Consider the following 23027-nt stretch of genomic DNA (forward strand, 5'->3'; position numbering starts at 1 on the left):
TTATTAAACTTTGTATTTATATTAAAATATGACTAAGCACGACTGAGAATCATGAACATTTCCTACAAATGCAGTGGGGGACCTGCCTACAGACTGAAGTGTTTAACTTAAAATTAATTTTTTTCACTTGTCAACCTTGTCCATAAATTTCCAACTGATAAATCCTAATGCACATGTTGACCCTCTAACCCTATACAGAAGTAGATATCTGTTACTAGAAAACGTCCACAAAAAAAAATATATAAATTCTGATTTCAGAGATTTCTTCTCCGTATCGACTTTAAGGTGCCTGAAAAGCTGTGAAGCAAAACCTCCTAAAAGTCATCGAGCTTCACGGAAGACCTAAAATGATTAAATTAAGTGTGGAAAATGGAAGAAAACGTTTCCACCGCGGGGAGTTCCCCTTCTCGCCGACAGAGGGAGACAAACTCAATGCGGAGTAGATGCAGAGCTGGTGAGTCATACAGGGAGGCTGTTCCGTCCACCCGGCACGCCAGAGAACCGGGCCTGGGAGGAAAGGTCCGTGGTCTTACTTCAGCACCAGAGAGACGATGGGGAACATTTAAATCTGTCTGATGGCAGGAGGGAGATTCTGGACACGCCAGGGCAAATAATGTGGGTTCCGGATGCGTTTGGGTGTCGTTACACAGCCGACAGCTCACTTCCTGGTACATCGTGTTTGGATCCGTCATCACATCATTAATTCTTTCCACTGCGTGTTTTCTCGCCTTATTAATATGTATAATGTGCTGCATTCATGAAGTCCTTGAGCCTTCAGGGGAGATGAATGTCGCTATCCATGGTGCTGATCTGCTTTCGTGGCAGTTTTGTGGATACATTTAATAAAATCTACATAATTTATTTTCTTTTCATTCAGTTCTAATCACATTTTCATACAATAAACACTTCCTTTCATCGTTTGACCTAAAAGGTTTCTACTCGATTTCTAAAATTTCTTACACCAGAGAAACCTTCTTGAGTGCTAATGATCCTTTTTCAAGACACAACATTGAGTTTGAATAAGATGCGTTTAATTAACATGCACACCAGTTGTCCAATAGAATTTCCTGTTATACAGTATTTACAGTGTTGTTCAGGAACAACACTGTAAACATCTGATCCACCAACCAGATCAGTCTGTTTTAGAAAGAAATTACATTTCTACAAGGTGAACAACAGAGTGATATACTATAGAACGACGCTGTTCCTCTCTTAAAATCTGAGTGAAAGATTCTTTTGAATGTTGCACTTTGAAAAGATCATATATAAATCTAATCTATTTAAAATTGATTGAAAAAAAACCCCAAAACAGCCAAAATGACAGACTCTGTGGTGTAACAGAGGTTTCGTCCTGTCAGGGTGTTTCTATAGTATCAGACTTAAAGATGTGAAGCAGCTCTCAGGAACATTTAGACAACTGAGTAAATGACTTACAGGAAAGATCATCATTTAAATTTACACAGTAAATGTTGGAGTTTTTAAAGAAAAATACAGATGTACTTCAAACAACGTAATATACGTTTCAATTGAAAGATAATTATGATTAAATTTCCTTTTATTTTTTGAAAAAGTGTGCGTAGCTTGATCTGCTTCTTATAATTTTGACCTTTTTTTTTTTTCTTTTTTTTTACTTCCCCCCCCCCCCCCCCCCCCCCCAATAAATTTTTGGTGATGATTTCCAATCATCACCCTCATCTCAAACTCTCTCTACAGATTCTCAAAGTCGAACCTCTCCAACATCTTAATGTTACATCCAGTCAGATGAAATGTGTTAGTAGAAAATATCTAATAACACTTTAAACGTAAATCTGCAACGAATATGAATGAGTCCTCTGCTTGACTGTCTTTTTTTTTTTTTGCCTACAGACAAGGGAGAGGGGATAGCACCTCCCTCGTCCTATCTGCTGGAGAAAGAGAGAGGAGGGCAGAGAGACTGAGATTGCGTGTCCGTGTGCGTGAGTGTGTGTGAGAGAGAAGAGAGTGCGAGTCTGTCGGTGGTGCTGGGAATCGGACGACATGAGCTCTACATGAGTCGTGTAAAAAAATGCTTTAAGACGCTCTCGGCGTTTGCGTTTGACCCCTCCGAACCGAGGACGAGCCTGAAGCGGAGCCGTGCGCATTGAAGATCCACCGCGACCAGGTATGGGAGCCGCTCGCTCTTCGCCGCCTCTTTTTTTTTTTTTTTTTTTTACGCGCAAATATTAGATGTTGGTATTTGGTGGCTGTTGTAGCCGCGGTGCTTTTTGCGCTTGCTGTTTGTGCGCACCAGGATTCCCGCGGCTCTCCTCCGATGTGTTCACGCCGCCGTCGTTTCTTTAGTCTCCTCCACATCGACGTCCTATCACGAGTCTCGATTCCGTTCGGAAATCTCGATCGTGTTCATTCTATAGCCGCCGCTGCCCATATGCCCGCACAGCCATATTGGAGGGGAGAGGAGTGGTGGTGGGGTTAGAAACGACACACTGGTCAGGATTATTTCATGGCTTTGAGAAGTAAAGTGAGGCAGAGGATTGGGGGCGGGGGGCTTCTGCGACTTCCAAATGATGCACCGCTGCGAGATGGCGATCCTCTGGTATTTATGAATGAACCGAGCAGAGTAGGGTGGTCTGTAATGGCGTTGCGCACCAATCTGCGGACTGACAGCAAGCCCTCTTCTGCCACCCTTTCCTGTCTACAGCCCCGGCGAAAGATGCACGACGACTTGCACGACTATACACTAAATATGACGCTGACGTGACGCATAAAGTCGTCCTTTTTTGTGTGTGTGTGTGTGTGTGTGTGTGTGTGTGTGTGTGTGTGTGTGGCAAATGTCACGGTTAATCCTCCATCTGGATCTGGGCTTTTTAGATTCTCCTCCTCCGACAGTCGATGCGCTGTTTGTTTTCAGTGCCGTGACTGAAGAGGAGAGCCGTCGGGACATGTAGAATGAAATTATGAATCATTTACACCCTCCCCCCCCCCCCCCCCGCCTCTCTCTCTCTCTCTCTTTTTTCATGTGTGCGCATATATGTGACTCTACTTCCTGTAAGCGACGCCAGTCGTGTAGATCCATACATGAAGACTTATGGCAGTAAATTTCGGGAGTGAAGCTTTGCAGAGTGTGGTGGAGAGCACAGTGCGGAGATGCAGACTCTATTTAACGTGTCGGAGGATAAGTGATGGGACAGTGTTTTAGGTCTGCGTGGGTGTGGGTGTGTGGGTGTGTGTGTAAAAGTCACGGTACAGTTGCATAACAACATACACCTCTACTGCTGAGGCTGGATGAAGAAATGACTCAATACATGGTAACAGTCAAGATGATGCTGCTGAAGATGGGATTGGGTTCATTTTAGATGATTATGATGTTATTTGGATCTTTTCTACAATATAACTTATATGACGCTGATATAAGGTGGTCCATACTGTCACATACTGTGGTGCTTTATCCTTTGAACTTTTATTTATTTATTTATTTGCATAATCAAGAACTTGTGTTTTATATGTTTTATTTCAGGGATATCCAAACTGTGACCCGTTGAACAATTTTGTGTGGCCTCCGACTGGGAGTTGGTGCAAATTTGGCCCTCCAGTGGACACACTTGTAATTTTTTTTAGTATGAGAATTACAATGAGAAATATAATCCTATATATACAATATATATATTTCTTTCTTTTTAGAAGAAAAGTTTTTTTTGTTGTTTTTTGCTGGGAACAGATTCAAGATTTTCTAGACCAAATAAGCCGAAACAAATTACCCCCAATTTAGGAGACTGTTCACCTTTTGTTAAGAAATGCTTCTTTGTTTCATTAAAAAATATTGTACTTGAAATCATTGCTGCACAGATAAGAAGAAAATTAACAATACTATTTAGTTTTTTAAGTTGTAAAAACAATGTAGCTCTTTCAACTTCAGGATTCTGGGCCATGATGCAAAAACTTTTGGACGCAACGGTTTTATTTGGATTCAATGTGACAAACAAGCTCAAAGTAGTGCAAAAGTATAAAATAGTAGGAAAATCATACAAGGCTTTTAAAAAGACTGTACAAATGAAAATCTGCATTTGGACCCCTTGAATCTGATACCCAAATTAAATCTAACACAGAAGTCACCCAAAGTGTTCAATGTGACATCAGCTGTTCTGTAATCTACTCTCTGGTCTGCTGAGAGATTATTTGAGAACAAACTGCATCGTGAAGACCAAAGAAAGCAGCAGACAGGACAGGGATGCAATGGTGGAGAAGTTTAGAGGGGAGTTAGGTTCCCCAAGTCCTGGAAATCCCACTGAGCGCCGCATAATCCATCATCCATCATCCATCATCCAAAAGGAAAGGAGCGTGGCACCGCTGCCAACCTACCAATACACGGCCGCCCTCCTGAACTGACAGGCCGGGAAAGACGAGCATTAATCACAGACGCTAATTCACCCTTCAGGGATCTGTTGACTGGGCGAGAGTTAGTCGCACTACAATAGGAATAGTTTGGCACAACCGCAAATGTACCAAGACACGGCTGTCCACCTAGATGGACAAGGAGAGCGTTAATCTGGGAAGCAGACCAGAGGTCCACGGTAACTCTGGAGAAGCCAGAGAACGTCATCGAGTCAGTTGAGGACGCTGCAGATCTGCAAATAAGAAATCTGTGTGTAGGGGGAGAAGGAGCTCTGGTAACGGAAGCAAAGGTTACGTTTTTAGCCTGGCTGCTATGTGGAGGGGTGAACGTCACATATTCCCATCCCTTAAAAATAGTGGTGGCAGCATCATGCTGTGGGGATGCATCTTTTTTGGTCAGAGTTGATGTGGTGGGATGGAGGGAAACACAGGACAATCTTGGAAGAAAACCTGCTAGAAGGTGAAAATAACCTGAAAATATTTGCGAGTTTAGATGCACAAATATGGTGGGTACAAAAGATATAATAAAATAATAAAATATAATAAAAGATGGCCCTACAAAGGCACTGACGAAGGGGAGCTTTAAACTTTTTGTGAAGTGCAAAAAATGTAAAAGCTGTGCATCACTTTCCTTCGTTTGACAGCTAGAATGAACTATTTGTGTTTACTTGTTGCTTGCAAGCTAAATTGAATATATTAAAGTTTGTGTACTGTGATTCTGCCAGATAAAGACTGAGACACATGAGAGTCCGGTTCCTGGATATCTGATGCAAAAAAAATCCTTTCCTTTCTAAGGTAAAAGAAAAATATCCACAACTCGCCTTAGCAGTGTGTTTATGTTCATCCAAAATAAAGGAACTGGTCTCCCACATGTCGTGTTTTGTCACCGGATTGAAACGAGCCGCTGTTGAAATAGTCTCAAACTGTACATCCGACCCTTTAAAATGCTGCAGCCATTGTTGCTTTATACTTTAAACTTCAAATTGTTTATGATAATACTACGAATAATAATAATTTCAAACATATATGTTTGAAATTTGTCAGTTGTCCTGAGGGACCAGATGAAGTGAAGTTCTATCATGCCCATCCATGTATCCTGCGAAAATACTGTAGAAAATATCAATAACAAAGTTCATCATTTATACTGACGGCATCAGTTTATTTTAAACACTCATACAGTTTTCCTTCCACATGATTTTATGGGGTATTTTCTTGCATGAGAAATTGCAAATCCTCGAGTTTGTAATTTGACTCCCGTTTGCCATCATCCACACCATCGTCTAATTTTCTGATCCAGCACTTTCCACTTGTGAAATATAAGTATTTTAAACGTCTTAATAAAAAATAGCTGCACTAACCAGTTTGTATTTGGACTGGGAGCTGTGGGGTTACCTTTTCCTGACCTTATTCAACCTTACAGAGATCAACTGGCTTTCTGTTATCCACTGATCTTTGTTCAGCAGAACCATAGGATCAACCCAGACCTTCAAATCTGCTTTTCATCCGGCACTCCAGGGGTGTTTCCCAAGCACCACCAGCAGCGTTGTTTGTGCCAGAGCCTCAAGGGTAGGCAGAGGGTTACATAGAGAAATGATGCAAAACAACTATTTTAAAATAGCCTAAGTGAATAAATCTAGCACATTTTGCCTCACTGTAAGAGGTCTGTGTCTGGGACACAGACCTCTGTCTGTGTCCCAGACGACAGGCTGAGGGATTAGCAGGGTCATATGGAGAGAGCAGCCCGGGGATCCCGAGGTATCACTAATACTCCAAACTAATGCATGCTCTGACACCAACTACTGCCGCACAGAACCAGCATGACTAAGGTTACAGCATTCCAGGTATCAATCTGTCAAACGTTTCCTAGTAAAGTTTTATACAGACGGCCCAAAGGAGCCGTATGCCTCCAGTTTTATTCAGAACAAAGCAAGTCAGAGCGGAAATCTGATAGATAAGGTGAAAACTGCATGTATTTTCAGTTTTCAGCTAAAAATTGACATACACAGCCATCCGGCGCACTTAAGAGAGGGAAACCTGACACCTTATGTGATGCTGTAGCGTATTACCGGTCAGATCTTCGATAGTCAGTCAGTTAAAATTGATTTTGTCAGTAATAACGTGACTTTTACTGATTGTTTCCGTGTCAGAAAGTTTTGGGTCCAGATGGCCCATAACCCAAAGACTGTTGGTTACTTAATTCCTGGGAATTGGGTCAACTCCAAGCTGTGCAGCGTAGGTTAAGCTCAGTAATTAGCTCCTAAGCCAACAGTGCCTGAGTGTCTTATATTGTGAGGCGGATATGCTCCCTGAAAATGTCAGACGTTGCAGTGGATAGACACAGATGAAAGCCAGGGTCTTGCTCATAATTTTCATCTGGCTTCACATCAGTTGAGTCATTTCGGTAATGCAATGCAGTGCTGTTATGTAATGTGGTGAGTAACTCGGTGTTTAGTGTGTAACGGAACAGAAATATCGTTTTATTGTCCCACATTCGGGAGCTTTCTGTGCGACGGCAGCGAAGAAAGTAGGTTGACACGAGAAATACAGAGGAACGTATTGTACGCTTTTCAACACACGTCAACATAAATACTGTTATAAAAGAAATGGTGCACTCCAGTGAAAAGGAATGTGCATTTGAGTTCATTTAAAAACGTACAAAGACGGACTATTTACAATAAGTGACCGTCAAAACGGCACAGCGGCGGGGATGTGCAGATACCAGCAGAAATGTTAATCAGAACCAGTAAAACGGCGCAAATATCAGCATTCCTGTAAACACTTATTATGTTTCTTTGGGAGCAGTGATGATTATAGAGTGTTGTGGAAAGGGCTGTTCAACGCATGCAGCGGCTTAAATGCTACACTTTAGACGGCATTTAACACAAGTGTACTTATAACTGTGCTATAAATGTGCTTTGACAAGATCTATATACGGAAGAACTTATTGGCTGCGCTTTGCTTGTCTAGACGGCGTGTTGGTGGCTGAAAACGGTCAGACTGGTGCGGAAGCCAGATGGCACAACAACCAGGGTGCCATTTTAACAGGGGATGGTAGGAGTGCTACATAACTTGTATATCTGCACCCTCGAATGAGTTTTCGCTCGTTTATCTGCTCGCGAGAGGGAATGGATGCCCCCTGGTGGTGGGCAAAGTGCAAGCACTGTAAGAAAATATGGCCGCTCGTTTATTTCTGGTGGATGATGCCGAGGTTGGCATCTGATCAGAGCTTCCCGTTTGCAGCCAAACTAGTAAATAATTTGCTTATCCTGGAAAACATTTCTTAATGTGGAGTAGACTGAGTGTTCGGTACACGACAGCTTCGATGTTTTTCATCCTTGTCTATTTAAAAATGGAGGTTTTTAGGAAACTGTGCTTGTATTTGTCCTTTCCAGAAAGTTCATTGTAAATAATATAGTCAGAAATGTCTTTGTTGAAAACAATAACTATTAGAATTAATGGCTAGAAAAAACATAAAAAAGCAAATTGTCATTACAGTTACACCAGGCCTCTATGTGACCATGTTATAAAGTCAGTAAAATAAGCCAGAAATAATAAAGGGCATGTAGATGATCTACTCAAATATAATGTTTTTTGGTAGGGGGCCAAAGGAGTGTCTTGCCCGAGGCGCTATTCATGCCAGTGCCGCCACTGTCTGAAACCTTTCTACTTGTATTAAGGCTCAGTTTACATGTATTTAAATGGCCTGAGGCACTTTCAGTTTTGAGAAACTTTCTATATTTTCCTCAGAAAGAAAGACGGCAGTCATGGCTGTCCAACGTAGCTCCACATAAGAAAAACAACAAATAAATCCCCTTTTTATATATGCAGACAAACACAAAATGGAGAGAAACATGTCTATTGTTGTTGCAGGAAACATTAAAAAATATATATATATTCACATGTATAAACCTAAGTTTAAAGTCAATACAAATGATAAGCGAGCGAGAGCAGTGAGGCACGACTGCGTCTAAAATCAAAATTTATTTTATGAATTGAATCTCCAGACACTGTTCAAACCAAATTAAAAAAAAATCCCTGAGTCTTAAAATTACCACGCTAAAAAATGCTGATTGCAATCGAAAGCACTCATGCACACCGAGACACACACACACACACACACACACACAGACACACACTTGAATAAAAACCGAGCCAGTCTGAACAGGGAACAGGGAGTTTGCTGCTTCACTGCACAGATGCACACAGATCAAAACTTTTTGCAGCTTTTGGACATTGTGCCTAGCAATTTCTTCTCTGGACACACACACATACACCCCCCCACACACACGCCCACACACACCAGACGAGGGCCTAATGTTTCAACTGATAATCTGTTGATCCTGTAAAACACTCATCACCAAATAGCCATGTATCCACAGCATTCCAGTATGAGCACCCTGATTAAAACCCTTTCACTGACAGAAACCGTGGGACCGCTTTGTGGGTGTCTATTTAATCACGCTCTTGATCTGTTGAATGGCATTGTCTTTGATGTTGGTTAATGCGCCTCTTTCATGCTGCGGTGGAAGTGGCTCTTCTGAGGCAAATTATGTGCATATATATATATTTTTTTGCCAAAGGTGGCATTTCTTTGCGCTCTCTGTAAAATAAATCAGAGAAGCCTGCACTGCATCTGCAGGGAAGAGGGACCCGCTCGCTCTGTGCCAATACTATCCACTAATGGAGTCTGGCTGCGCAGCCACAGATGCGTTTTAAAGCGTACCATTAATTCATTAGGGAACTGCAGTCCTCTCGTTTCAAATAAAACAAGAGGAGAGGAGGCAAAATGCGGCGAGACGGCTCGAGTCGGGGAGGAGCGCCATCCATCTCGGCGGCTCCATGTCAAGGACAAACGGTGAACGAGTGGAAGTGCAGTATGTGTGTCACCCGCGAGGGCGCACCTGTCTGTGTGTGTGCAGCTCTGGCTGCTGACGGAAGAGAAGAGAGGCGGCTAATTTTAGCTCAGGTGAGAGAGGAGGGTAGAAGAGCGGAGGATGGTTTTGATGAGCTGAAGCTGAAATCTGGGGCTCAAAATAAAACGGAGAGGCAGGATGACGGACCGCCGGGGCCTGGAGAAGCACGCTCCATCGATTAAAACTACGGGGGCCACGAGTCCATTGATCCAACAGCATGGAGACCAGGGGAGGGAGAGCAAAGGATGGAAAAATCAAGAGGATGCTTAGGTAGCAGGAGAAAGACAGGGATGCAAAAGAACATGTGAACATTTTTGAGATCCCCAGATAGGCGAGACGAGACGTTCAAGTTTAAAGTAGCTCAATCGGCTTTATCAGAAAGCAAAGACACTATAGAAAAAAACAAGAATGGCATTTGAAAGTAATAGAATTTAAGCAGCAGGTAAAATGTAAACTTAAATGAAAATACTGTCTCAGATTTCTTACATTTTTGTTCATTACATTGTGATTTTTATAAGTCTAAAAACCAGGATGCTATCAGCTCAAATGCTATCAATAGCGCTATTGATATCAATAGCAAAAGAGCTATCAATAGCACTATTGATAGCTCTATTGAGCAACAACAAGGCAATTCAAAATGCTTTACATGAGGTAGAAGGAAATGGAACAAAACAACAAACCAAAGGAAAGAGGAAAAGCAGAAAAAAGAAAACAAAAAAGTAAAACCCCATGTTTAAGAACAAGTAATTTATAAACTAGTAGGAGTTTCTCTGGATTCTAAGTTTGTTAAGGTGAGATCTGGTTTACCTGTTCATGACAAGAGACAACACAGACTCAGACACATCCAGGAGTATTTTACTGTAACCCCGTTAAGCCAACATGCAGTTTTTAGGGTGGTGATGAAAAGCAAAGATAGATTTATCAACAAAAGCTGATTTGACTTTAGTGTTTCCCCCAAAGTTCCCTTCAATTTTAAGCTCTTTAAAATAGTCGTGTTTCCCGGTGGACTGAGAGTCCAAATCAATATTTCTTAACTAATAGTACTCTAAGCCTTAAGTGTTTCCTTTTGAGGAAGTCGTTCGAGTTTATTAGTGCTATTTCACTTATATTAAATGGAATATCTCTAAACATGAAAATACAACATTAGAAAATCTAGCAAAATTACAAAAATCCACACATTCTTAAGAGTCCTAATTTATTACATTCTTTTGAATTTCCTGTCTCTTTATTTTATGAAAAATGTGAATCAGTTTGTCCCAGAACTGGTGTACAGGACGCCAAATACTACTGCTGTGTCACACACTTCCTCAAAAGTCATTTATCTTAATACAACCATAAATAATAAATAATTTTTTTTTTTAAATGTAGGCAGATTTCAATCTGTTTTGAGACGGATTATTGTAATTATTTTATTACATTTTAGTTTATAAAATATTCAGAGACCGATCAACTTTGATCTCTCCAAAGACAGGCACCAGACTTTGATACATAATATAATTTAATGTAGCAAAAAAAACAACAACTCTTCAGTCATATTCATTTTTCATAATGCTCAGACTCGTCCTCCTTTGTGTGTGTGTGTGTGTGTGTGTGTGTGTGTGTGTTTCTGTTTGACACAAAGCAGAGCAGATCCAGCAGCTCGGAGCGCGACACTTTAGTCTGACTGAAGGCCTCGTCGAATCCAAGAGTTTGAGGGAACACGCAGACTATGATCGTTCCTGGCAGCGTTGCCTGTTTACTCAGATTTGCGTCAGAGCAATGTTGCAGACAACTAAACGGCATCAGGCAGCACACACTCCCATTAGCGCGGCCGTAAAGACAATCTGCCGAGATTTAAAGGAGAAACGCTTTGATCAACCAGAAGCCCGGGAAGGTTAAGGATTAGTCAGATCTGACTCTGGCAGGAGATTCAATCAAAACAAGTTTTTATCACCAACTTAGGAAACAAGACTTTTTATTCGTGACCAGAGAACAGTTTCCGCAGCCGTATATATGGAGGCCAGAAGCTCTCCTGCAAATTAATCTGTGCTTAACTTTCCAGCGTAGTCGTCTCACCGCCCGTATCCAAAGAGAGAGGGAGTCTGTTTAAAGCTCAAGAGGCGCCTGCAGATTCTCCATTTATCTTGAACTCCTTTTACTGATATCATTTAGAATCCAGCAATCCAATTGCGGATGCCCTGCACATCAATTGTTGGTCCCTGCGGTGCAAGCATGACAGAAATCCACTTATTTCGTATCATATTGACGCCAATTTGCAGTTTTATTACAGCAGAAGGTAGCAGAGCCGCATAATCACATCCGAGGGAGTTTCTTGTTGCGGGACCTTAAGGCGAGCGTTGAACTGCGGAAGATGAACGACGGCACATTCAGGCGGAGGCGCACAACAAATACAAGGACTCACGAAGGTCGCCGCAGACTGCGTGAGGAGATGGTTCGTGTGGAGCAGGTTAAACTTGCAGTGCAGCTGGTGTCATTTCACAGCTTTTTTATTATTATCTTTTTAAACATGAAATCTCTCTTACTGGATGAGGAAGCTTGTTTATTTCTTGACTCACAACATATTTTTGCACTGATAATAATCACTAAACAAAGAACTAAAGCGACACTGACAATATGTCACCAGCAGGTAAACAGCGTCACTTCATAAAACTTGTCGGTCCGCAGATTGCTTCACTAGTTAGTTATTTGTTTGCTTTCCTTGTTGTTAATTACTTTTTGTTATAGTCTATATAGTTGGTTACATATTTGCTTTAGTTGATCACTTTTCTGCCTGGCTAGTTGCTTGTTTCTTTGTTTACACTCCTGCTGGCTTTTCTTTTTAGAGGGCTGCTTCCTTTGTCTGTTGCTTGCTTTTGGTTTCCTGCTTGTTTTATTGTTTGGGTAATTTCCATCAACCAATCAGATTGATTGATTGGATGGTTAGTTATTTCATCTGTAGGTTGCTTGTTTGATTGGCTGATTTTTTCTTTGGTAGATTGGTTGGTTGAAATGACTTGGTTGTTTGGTTTACTGGTTGGTTGGTGTGACTTTGGTGGAGGTTCCAGAATTACGCCTTTCAGGATGAGTATTTTCCTTTATTATTCTTTACTGATGCACATTTACGTGCCTGTTCTGTGCTCCACAAGTAACTCGATCAATAATTGAGTTAGGTACGTCTACAAACAAAAGTACACAAAATCTGCACTTGAGAAAAATGACAGAACTGCGAATGTTGGACAAGATTCTCTGAGGGATATCGAAGAAGTGACTTTGAACTTTGAGCAAAATGTAGAAAATTGAAAATTATTATTGTAAATTTCCCTATATAAGTATAGGGAATTATGTAATTCCTTATGAGCTTCTTTTTGGAAAGCCTATTCCAGGAATATTTGTTTCATCTGTAGGTCCACTATTTGCTGATTATATATTTTGTACAGGAAATGGGAAAAAAAATCTCTCTGGTGCTTGAGTTCAGTTTCATCGATATTTTTAAGTACTACAGTTACCATGGTTGAGGCTAAACAGATGAAAAATTGCTAACAACATTGATAAGTTTGTCAGAAATAAATAAATCTCAAGTAAGATTCTCTTCCATCTGCCTCGTTACATTGTCTTTCTCCTCCCTTTGCTTCCATCTTTGCCGCTTCAGGTGCAGCACTGTCTTAAGCCTGCAGAGGCAGAATGCCGGAGCAGAGCAACGACTACCGTGTGGTGGTGTTCGGCGCGGGAGGCGTGGGGAAGAGCTCCCTGGTCCTGCGCTTCGTTAAGGGCACGTTCAGGGACACCTACATCCCCACGGTGGAGGACACCTACCGGCAAGTGATCAGCTGCGATAAAAGCGTGTGCACCCTGCAGATCACAGACACCACGGGCAGCCACCAGTTCCCAGCCATGCAGCGCCTCTCCATCTCCAAGGGCCACGCCTTCATCCTGGTCTACTCCATCACAAGCAAACAGTCTCTGGAGGAGCTGAAACCCATTTATCAGCAGGTGTGTGTCTGTGTATTAAAGGCCTTCTTCTCTGAGTGTATATGTATATAACAACAAGGAATGACTCTAAATCGGAAGTTAATATGAGATTGATAGAGATGTGTTTTGGTTAATAATGTATGAATGACACTCTGTGACTTCACTAGCTTTCCAAAAATATTCAGTCCACAAGACTGAATGTTTGTCTGCAAGACAAGGCAATCTCTGACAAGGAAGAAAACTTGTCAGAGAGCAACAATGGAGGTGTTTAGGTGGACGCATGATCATGATTTAGAACGGTCCAGTTCAAGTCCAGAAGTTCTCTGTTCATTGTGACCCAGTTTGAGGCGTGTCACAAAGCAGAATGGGTAAAGTTTGCATCCTGTAAATGTGCAAAGCTGGCAGAGGCATACTTCAAAAGGCTGGCAGATGTAACTATAAATGCAGAAAACTCATTTCAAATTTTATATGTAAAAAAAAAAGGAAACTGAAAGCAAATATGTACTGTTATTCCATGAAACCCCAACAAAATACACTCTACCTTGTGGCAATCAGTGCCAGGAAATTCAAAACAGGAACCTTCCATGCTCACTTTTCTTCTCTCCTGCAGATTCTGGCCATAAAAAGCAATGTCGAGGCCATCCCCATCATGCTGGTGGGAAACAAGAGCGATGAGACCCATCGTGAGGTGGAGACCAAGGACGGGGAGGACCAGGCCAACCGCTGGAAGTGCGCCTTCATGGAGACGTCGGCCAAGACCAACCACAACGTCACGGAGCTCTTCCAGGAGCTGCTCAACCTGGACAAGAAGAGGAACATGAGCCTGAACATCGACGGCAAGCGCTCCGGGAAGCAGTCCCGCGCAGAGAGACTGAAGGGCAAATGCAGCGTGATGTAGATCGAGAAAGAGGAGACGGAAGGAGAGGAGAAGAGAGGAGAGAGGGAAGAGAGGTGAGGATATGCTGATCGGGAGGGATAAATGAGAAGGACAGGACAAAGGAGAGACTCTCTGTCTATCCAATCAAAGCAAAAATGTTGCGATGGCAATGGGAATCTTATTATCCACATCCTCCATTTGTTTGAGTTGGGATTTCAGAACCACAGCAGCGCACCGGAAAGAAGCAGCTCAGAAGTGTTTGTCTAAGTGGGCGGAGGTGAGACGGCGGCGCAGCGTCCAGGAACCGTGGAGAAGAAGACGAGCGAGAAATGGAATCGTGGAGGCTGCGGAGATTTGCGTGCATCAAAACATCGGAGCCATCGTCGAAGTAGAATAAAGGTCCTCGATGAGTTCAAATCATTTATCTTTTCATCTGGCCTCTTCATGTGTGCTTCTCCATCTCCCACTATCCCAACATCTTTAGAAATAACCGGTTTTTACTTTCTTCAAGATCAGTCATCTGCTGAAATCGGTCCATTATGCTAATAACTGCGGGAATCACTCATCTGAGACTGCCAGCATGAGCAGCACTCAGCCGGACATACAACCCAGCAGGTCCCGGAGCCACAGCACTGGACTCCGGTGTACATAACCACGGGGGGGTGTAAATATCTTCCATCTAGCCTAAACATCTTTAGCCTCAACTAATCACTCAGTCACAGGAGAGGAGCAACTCAAGTCTGATAGCGTTAACAATTCACCTCATCGTTCCTCCTCGGAGATGGAGAGGGGAAAAAAAAGATTCATTTCTCTTCTGGTCTTGTAAAAAACAAAAAAACAACTTAGCAACAAAACCTCTGAGAATCATCACCGTAAGTGAGGAGGGATCCAGCTTGTACACTGATACACGCAACAATCCTTTTAAAACGTTCATAAAGCATAGAATAACCGAAGAGGAGGAAGGCGAACCGCAGGACGAAGAAGGAGAAACGAGGCTGCCTTGTTTTACCAGGATGGATAATCAATGCCAAGATGGAGAGGCGAATGGAAGAGGTCAAGAATATCAGCTCGCTTTGACACTTTTCATGTGAAAGTTTCTCTTTATGCCTTTTTATCCTATCCTGTTTGCTTTGTAATGATCTTTAAGAATCATGCTAGATGGGAAGGAAATCCTTAAATTTAAAGCAGAGTGAAGGAGGGAGAAAAACAGGAGGCTAAAAGAAAACACGGTCCATTTGGAGAACTGCTAGTCCTGTTTCTATTTTGCTGGTTTGATTATAAATACACAGCAGACAGATTTGAACCTCTGGTAAAGATATGGTAAAAGACTTGAAGTAAAAGCAGAATTAAGGTGTGGGGACTAAGATGTTGTGTCTGTGGAAACATTCCTGACTTGATTTCACCTAATGTTGTGAATCCTTATCCTGCCAAAAGTCTTGGGAAATCTGATTTTCAGTTTACTGGAAGACGCCACATTTTTATAAAAAAAAAAAAAACACAATTCAAAGAATTTCATAGTTCGTATATTCTTACAGGTTGTGCAGGGAAGAGGAACAAGCCCACAGGATCACAACTCCTCTGTCATATTCGTCTTCTGTTTCGGGATTGATGAGACATTTTTGTTCATTTTCTCACCTGATCAATGAACCAAATGGTCCAAACACAGTTTAGTAGCTGCCGTGTGTTCATGACGTCGTGGAGGTTTGGTGACCTTAAAGTGCCGCAGATCCAGTTTGTTTTAGAAGATTTTACAGATTCCTCAGTCTGTAGATTTAGAGATGTTGCTATTTTCCAGCATCATTTGCTAAAATCTTCTCTTACCTTTGAAAGAAACTGGCCTCTGAGACAGGAAGTCGTTGATTACTAGCTACTTTGACTAAATGTACATTTTTTTACCACCTGCACTGTAGTGTAGGTTTGGAACGGCAGAAGCATTGTTCTTTCTAAAGAGTTACCAAAAAAAAAGTAAAGAGAACCTTTGTAAAAATCAATTTAATCAGATTAGCTACTGGAATAAAAGATGAATTTATTCTAAGGCTCTTTACATATCTTTACCAGAGATTTGTCTGCCATTTGTGCATCGTCATCCATTTATCCACAAACAGGAAGCAGGAGACGGGATAAACACACACGCATGTCGTCAGTAGAGAGAAAACATGCATATGGCTCCGACAGTCACTGTTTACTAACTACATGGAGACAAATAGGACTCATTCCGCTTAAATCCCCTCACATTGCACTTTATATCACACACACATTTAATTTCCCATGTTGTACCACCTAATAGCTCCACTGTAAGTCCAAAGTCCATAAGACAGAAATACACACACACACACACACACACACACACCCTTTTCATGCAGGAGCTCTTAATGTTGTACACAGGACAGCCAAAAGCACAATACTTTTTACCAACATATCTTTATGTGCATTTTTTATTTATTTATTTTGTTTCTAAGTATCTTTTGTATACTTTGTGTAATGTCATCAATGGTTGCTCTCAGTCCCATTGTCTTATTTCTCCGGTACATTAGCACAACGAAGTCGTGGTTCTGCTGAGCAACAGGGTATCGGCTGGCTGTGTTTGCAGAGCGTAATCTGAGCTGGGCGAGCCACATCAATTGTTCACTTTCTCTCCATTTTCTCAGGTTGGGCTCTTAGCAACAATTAGAGTGGAGGATAATCTGCTTGTGTACTTTTTAAACCCAAAGACAAATATGAGAACCCATTTTAACTGTGTTCCCTCCTCTTTGGAGAGAAGCAAAACAACAACAACAAAAAAGCACAGCAACTGTTCCTCGTCCTTCTCCACCTCTTGTGTTTGTGCGCAGCGTTATCAAAGATCGGAGCATTTTAGGGGAACATTTTACTTGAAGACCTGCTCATTTGAGTGAAATGACCCAAAACATGCTCCGGATGCGTAGCTGTAATAAACACGCGTTACCCTAGAGGACTGAAAAGCTCTTCAAGTAAGATGTTACCCGTGCAAAGAGATGCTTTAACACTGTCTTTCTAGAAGGAGACTCTTTGTAAGCAGGAAGTGTGGTTACTGTAGTTGCTATGTACTGTAATTTTCCATCCAATAATATTGCTCATCATATCATCTTGCTATTGATGCATCAGCTCTTCAGATTTTATCAGTTAGATCCAAATGTGAATATGTAACTAAAGATTTCACTTCATAGCTATTACTACTACTTATTATTATTATTGTTTTTTTTTCTGAATGTATTTGTTGTTATTGCTGTGTTGTACTTTGCACTAATGTGAGGTCCTCTGAAACTCCACAGTTACCTTTTAAACGTACCCTTTACATGTTAGAGGCCAGGGATGCTTTATTGATTTTTTTTAAAAACACATATATTTAAATTTATATCTAAGAAACACATTTGACTTACATTATGTTTTCAATATTTTAATTTTGACAGATGGGGTGCAGCCGACAGGGCATGTGGTTATCTAAATATATATATACATATAAAACCAGAATAAACAAAAAGACCTGCAGTCATTTTTCAGGCCCACCTCCGGCGGCTGATCTAATCTAATAGCGGCACACGTTGCATAAAAAAAAAGAAAGAAAAAAAAAAGTCAGCTCGACGCGCCTGGTGGCTTTACGCAAATGCCAGATTGCGTGCGCATGTTTGTGCAATCTGCTGTTCTGCTGACGTTAACAGGAGACTGGCATTGTACTCGTCCCTGCATGGAATATGATACAGCTGGGAAGGAGAGGGGAACAATGAGGCAGCATGTGAGAGCTGGATGGACCGCGAAACAGGGGAGCAAAGGGAGGCAGCCAGGCTATAAATAGACACGGTGTGAAAATCTTAAATTCAGCTGTGCTCACCGTGGGTTTATTTGAGAAGCAAACAAAAGTGGCGCTCGCGTGGAGCATCTGTGGACGGAACGAGTTAAAGAATCAGCCTCCGGTCCAATCAGGGCTTCCCTCACCTCATTTATCTGCTCATATGTCTGTGTGTAGCAGTGAAAAGCATCCGTGCATGTGCACATTTTTCTAGTCACATTTTTCTGTTGCATTTGCACACTTTGGCCTCCATGAGTTGTTCATGTGCACACCTGAGTGTTGTGATTGCTGTTCTAACTGATGTCGTGTTAGGCTTAGCTTACCGCCTTGTTGGTTCTGCATGGGACTTCCAGTGCAACACAAGTTCGCCCACACGGACACACAACAGCCAAACGGGAAGTTTGGTCCTGGTTCCTCAGTAGGAATAATCTTTGGAAATAAATGCAAGCAAACCAGTTTTGTATCGTTGTTATACTTTATGCCACTGTTCTGGCATCCAAAGGGCTTAAATTGGACTTATTGGACCTGTACATTTAAATCAGTTTCAGCAAAAGGCTTGGAAAATGGCAAAAAAAAGTCCTTGAGCAACAAGGATAGGTATTAGCTAGTCTAACATCTAAAACTATCTTACACAATAGGAATGAATAACAGGTTTGAGATGTTTTTACAATGAGTTAAAACTGTCAAGACAATGTAGAAATAAAGGAAGATTACTAAACAGTCAAGGAGTCTAGAAAGAGAGATCCTCCTTAGTTTTACATCCTAACAGTTGGCTAAATATTTTTAAAGACCGCAAACTCTGTTTTATGGACCACAGTGCAGTTCTTATTGAAAGCCAGGCTAAAGTTTGTTTATATAAGATGAGGTTCGAGAAATAAAATAAAAACCCAACTACAGGAAAGCGTAGTGGAGGTTCTATCATGCCACAGGATATTTGAAAAGTGATTGAATTAACTTTGTTGTAGTTTCACAGTGTAAACAAAGACATACAACAGAAAAAAAGGAAGAGCATTTATGTCTGATCTTCAGTAGATTTGTGTGAAAAACTATAAATTCCAAAAACCCACGCAAAATCGATCAAGAAAATTTTAGAAAGTTAGCGTAGCAGTGTGGTAGATTTGACTTTGATATTGCGGGACCAATGTGAAAATATTAATATGGAGGGTTTGATAAGAATGTTCAGAGTCTTTGTTCTGCACTTTTTCTGATCTCAGACAAAAGGTAGGGAACAATCCAGTGGCATCCTCAGCTCCCCTCACTATTCTCTGCAGGACCCTCATTTTAACCTAATTTTTAAAAATGTTTTTGATGTTTCATACCTCTGTTCTAACATCTAAAGCCTTAAATTTCCCCTTGGATCAAATTGTCTATAAAAGCAGAACAAGATTTCTATTACGATTATAGATTTGTTTTACTAACACAATATTTCACAATTCTAAATGCAATGGAAAATGTAACATACTGTGGAACGATTTGGCATTTAAAAATAGGTGAAGGACATTGTTAATTCATTGTCTTGCTGCTGTCTGACTAAAAATTTGAATTTGAATCAGATTACAGTGAAACAATCTTACTTTATAATGTCATCGATGGCTTCAGTTCAACATGGCCCTCTTTTTCCTAGACGTTCAGCAGGGAGCAATGATCTTCTCGGTTCCTCTCACTGTTTTCTGCAGGGCCCTGCTTGCCGCCATCTTGCAGACAGGAGTACGACGCTAAAATGGCTCCTGGTAAAACACCATAACTCACAGCTTTGTGTATGTTTGTGTGACCAGCAGTCAGAAAATTAGAAACTTCTCAGCCACTGACAGAAAAATGGTTCAGAACTCAAAATGGTTGAAGAGAATGCAATTTAATTGTTCAACGAGACAACGATGACGACAAACATTCCCCTCCAGTAAAGCTCAAATATGAAATATGTAAATATGTTAAATGCGCTTTGAAAAAGTGCTACAAACCCACAGACAGAGCAAAAGCAATAGCACAATTCTTAGTTTGAATAAAGTTAACTTTTTCACTAAAGCAGACTAAAGATACAAAACTGGTTCGTTTACGTAGAGATTATGTTTAAACTTTTGACCAGCATTTAAAAACAGGTGCCAAGAAGCAAAAACACACACTTTCACACTGCTGGAAACATTTTCTTCCACTTATTTTCTTTTGCATAATTTCCTCGCTTTGCCCAACATGCCCAGTTCATGAAAATCTGCCCTGCTGAAGCAGGAACTCGTCTCACGCTCGTCCCACTCGTTTTGTGTGTGTGTGATAAAAACTGACCCTGCTCAAATCGGATTGTAGATAGCTGTAAATAATGTTAAAACAATATAATATTTCCAAGATGTGAGAGGAAAATTATATGATTTTTATTTGGATGGGAAAGTAGAGCCGCCTGACTTTTCTTTTTGCTGTCCAGTCATGGATTTAATGTTCCCACAAGGCAAATCTTTGAAAAGAAAAAATCTACAGACACATAAAATGTTCAATGTGGATTAGGAGATTACATACAGCAGCTAATAGTAATAGATCTCATGAAATTAAACAACAAACATGGAGCAGTCTTGTGAAGTTTATTTCGTGGTTCTGATTAAATTAGATTTAGTACAATAAACTCTTAATATTATGTACGTTCTCATGTTTTTTATGTAACAATTTGAGCATTGTCAATAGTGGCAAACAGATACTCATGTAAGAATAGTTAGTAAATCACATGTCACAGGGCGTTTTCTGCTCCTGAAAGGTTTAAAAATGTTCACATGGTCTCCTAAAGCAGAAATGTTTGATTGAGGTAAAAAAACGGTTCATTGGGTCCCCTCTCTTCCAGGAATAGCCAGTTTCTAGCCCTGTTCAGCCAGGTTTCAGACTACGAACCACAGAGATTAATAAAAAATAAATAAAGAAGAAGAAGAAGTACGTCCACCGACCCCTGCTGACCTCTCCATGACCTTATCGGATCGGGTGGGATCCTCGCGGGCTGCTTTGGGTGGGGCACACCGACGTTGCGGATCAGGTGGTTTGTTAGCATCCCGTTGCTCTTCGTTCCTGCATGGTCCCTATCGGTGTTCCAGCCAGCATGAGAACAAAGACACAAACTGTGAAAAACATCTTTGTAATTTTAGCAAAAATAAATAAATAAAAATAATCTTTTATCAGCGATTTTGGGTTTAATTTACGCAAATAGTTCATTTCCTTTTAGCACTTTTTGCTTTTGTAATGATTTTTTTTTTTCTTTTCTGTTTTTGGAACTTTTTTTCATTCAGAGATTTTTAATGTATAGATATTTATTCTAGCAATAGTCTTCCTATTAAGATATACTGTGCTGATGCATCCTCTGAATAATGGAAACTAACATATATAAATAATTATATAAATAAATATATATATATACGGATGACAATAATCAAATCTGCAAAATGATTTTCATAATAAAATTTGAACTGAGCAGCGTATACTGTTGTTATTTTTTTATATATATATTCAATGCCTTGCGATTTAATCCTCCATTATTGGATTTTTTTTTTTCAGGGGAAGACAGACCAACACATTGATCCGTCAGTGGAAAATAAAATTGTATACTCAAGAACCCAGAAATAAAATCAACCATCTGCCTTTTAAAGTCAAATGTGCAGCAAATGAAGCCCAGTTGTCTTTTATACAGCTGTTCTGTGAAGGCATCAGAGGTTTATTAGATAATATCAGAGAACAAGCAGCAAACACAAAGACCAAGAAACACAGTGGACAGGTCAGGGAAAAAAACTGCAGAAGTTTAGATAAGGATGAGGGTTTGAATAAAAGTCAGATAAACGTCTTTCCATTTGCTAAACATGGAAACACTATGACACCAACCATAGGTCAAGAGGCCTGCGGTAACTCTGGAGGAGCTGCAAAGATCTGCTGCTCAGGTCGGAGACTCTATATCTATAACCCGTGTATTGCAAGCAATTCTGGCAACATTCTAGCAATATGGAAAAGTTCCAAAACAAGTCAATTGTGGAGGAACGTCACGCAAAGCTGAACTTCCAGTTTGCTACCAGCCATGCAGGAAACATAGTAAATATATGGAAGAAGTTGCCGTGTCCAGATGAGATCAAAACTGTCCCACAAAACTTTGTGTCCTATAAAGATCCAGTTATCTGGCAGCTCAGGAGGCAACCGGCCACTCTGCACTGCTCAACCTAGAAGAAATAGGCTGACATTCCAGTCTGTAGATTTACACGCAGCTGTAGATGCACCAAACATGGTTCCAGACCCTGGAATGGGTATAAGCGAACGCGCCACTTTTCAGATTTGTATTATTAAATGTCACGTTCTGTAGTTTTCAAAGCAGAATTGAAAACCTCGTACGCTTCACATTTCAGCACCACTTGTCTCGTCCTGTAGCGTAAAATCACAGCAACACACTGCTGTTTGCTCATGGAACATGACGGAGCGTGGAAATCTAGAAGGCGTGTGAATAATCTCACAGGTCGTCGCATGAAGGAGGTCTCAGATAACCTCCGTTAACTCCCTGACGCACTATCAGAAAGTCACACAGAGGTGCCGGCCCCTCGGTCTCCCTGTTCCTCATCCACTCACACTTCTTAGCTCTCTGACATCTGCCAGGGGGGGATGCTGTCCCCAGCACGGTCGCCATGGAGACGGTGTGACGTTGACATGGACGTGGCCTCAGCCTGGAGGTAGTCCGGTGGAGACAGAGATGCCTTTTGGCAGCTAGAGGTCTTCAAGCCTTCTGCTGCTGCTGGGGTGTCCAACAAAGACGTTACACCCTCAGGCTTAAACCACAACCCCCCTTATTCACGAGCCCCACCTCCCACTTCCGGTTGGACCCTAATTAGTTACCCATCGTCTCCAAACGTGCTGCTGTGGTCGCACACGCACTAAGACACATGTTTCTCCAATTAGGTCAATGCTGCGCCTGCAAAATAATAAATAAATAAGTAAAAATATATGGGGGTTCATGCTACTTCTGTCATGGTGACTCATGGGCTTCCACCGCTCACTTCTTTCTAACCCTGCGCGTCGCTCAACGCAGCAAGGGTGGGGTCAGAGGAAGTAAAATGGAAACCAAGAGGGACTACGCTTGTTAGCTTAAACTAGTGGCAAAAGGCTGTTTCTGCCT

At 41.3% G+C, this 23027-nt stretch overlaps 1 protein-coding gene across 1 annotated transcript; it reads left to right on the forward strand.

The window, feature by feature from the left end:
* The first annotated feature begins 1904 nt into the window (after nt 1-1904).
* On the forward strand, nt 1905-21350 carry LOC114134230 (GTP-binding protein Di-Ras1-like). The gene is made up of 3 exons (XM_028000665.1): nt 1905-2140; nt 12910-13250; nt 13840-21350. Exons 2-3 carry the CDS (start codon nt 12942-12944, stop codon nt 14125-14127), a joined length of 597 nt encoding a protein of 198 aa, XP_027856466.1. The 5' UTR covers nt 1905-2140; nt 12910-12941; the 3' UTR covers nt 14128-21350.
* The last annotated feature ends 1677 nt before the right edge of the window (nt 21351-23027 follow it).

This window comes from Xiphophorus couchianus, chromosome 19 (genome assembly GCF_001444195.1).
Source record: "Xiphophorus couchianus chromosome 19, X_couchianus-1.0, whole genome shotgun sequence".
Taxonomy (NCBI): domain Eukaryota; kingdom Metazoa; phylum Chordata; class Actinopteri; order Cyprinodontiformes; family Poeciliidae; genus Xiphophorus; species Xiphophorus couchianus.

Coding starts and splice junctions, on each gene's coding strand:
- LOC114134230 (XM_028000665.1), top strand. CDS start 12,942: ATGCCGGAGCAGAGCAACGACTACCGTGTGGTGGTGTTCGGCGCGGGA. Junction 13,251..13,839: donor TGAAACCCATTTATCAGCAG/GTGTGTGTCTGT, acceptor TCTCTCCTGCAG/ATTCTGGCCATAAAAAGCAA.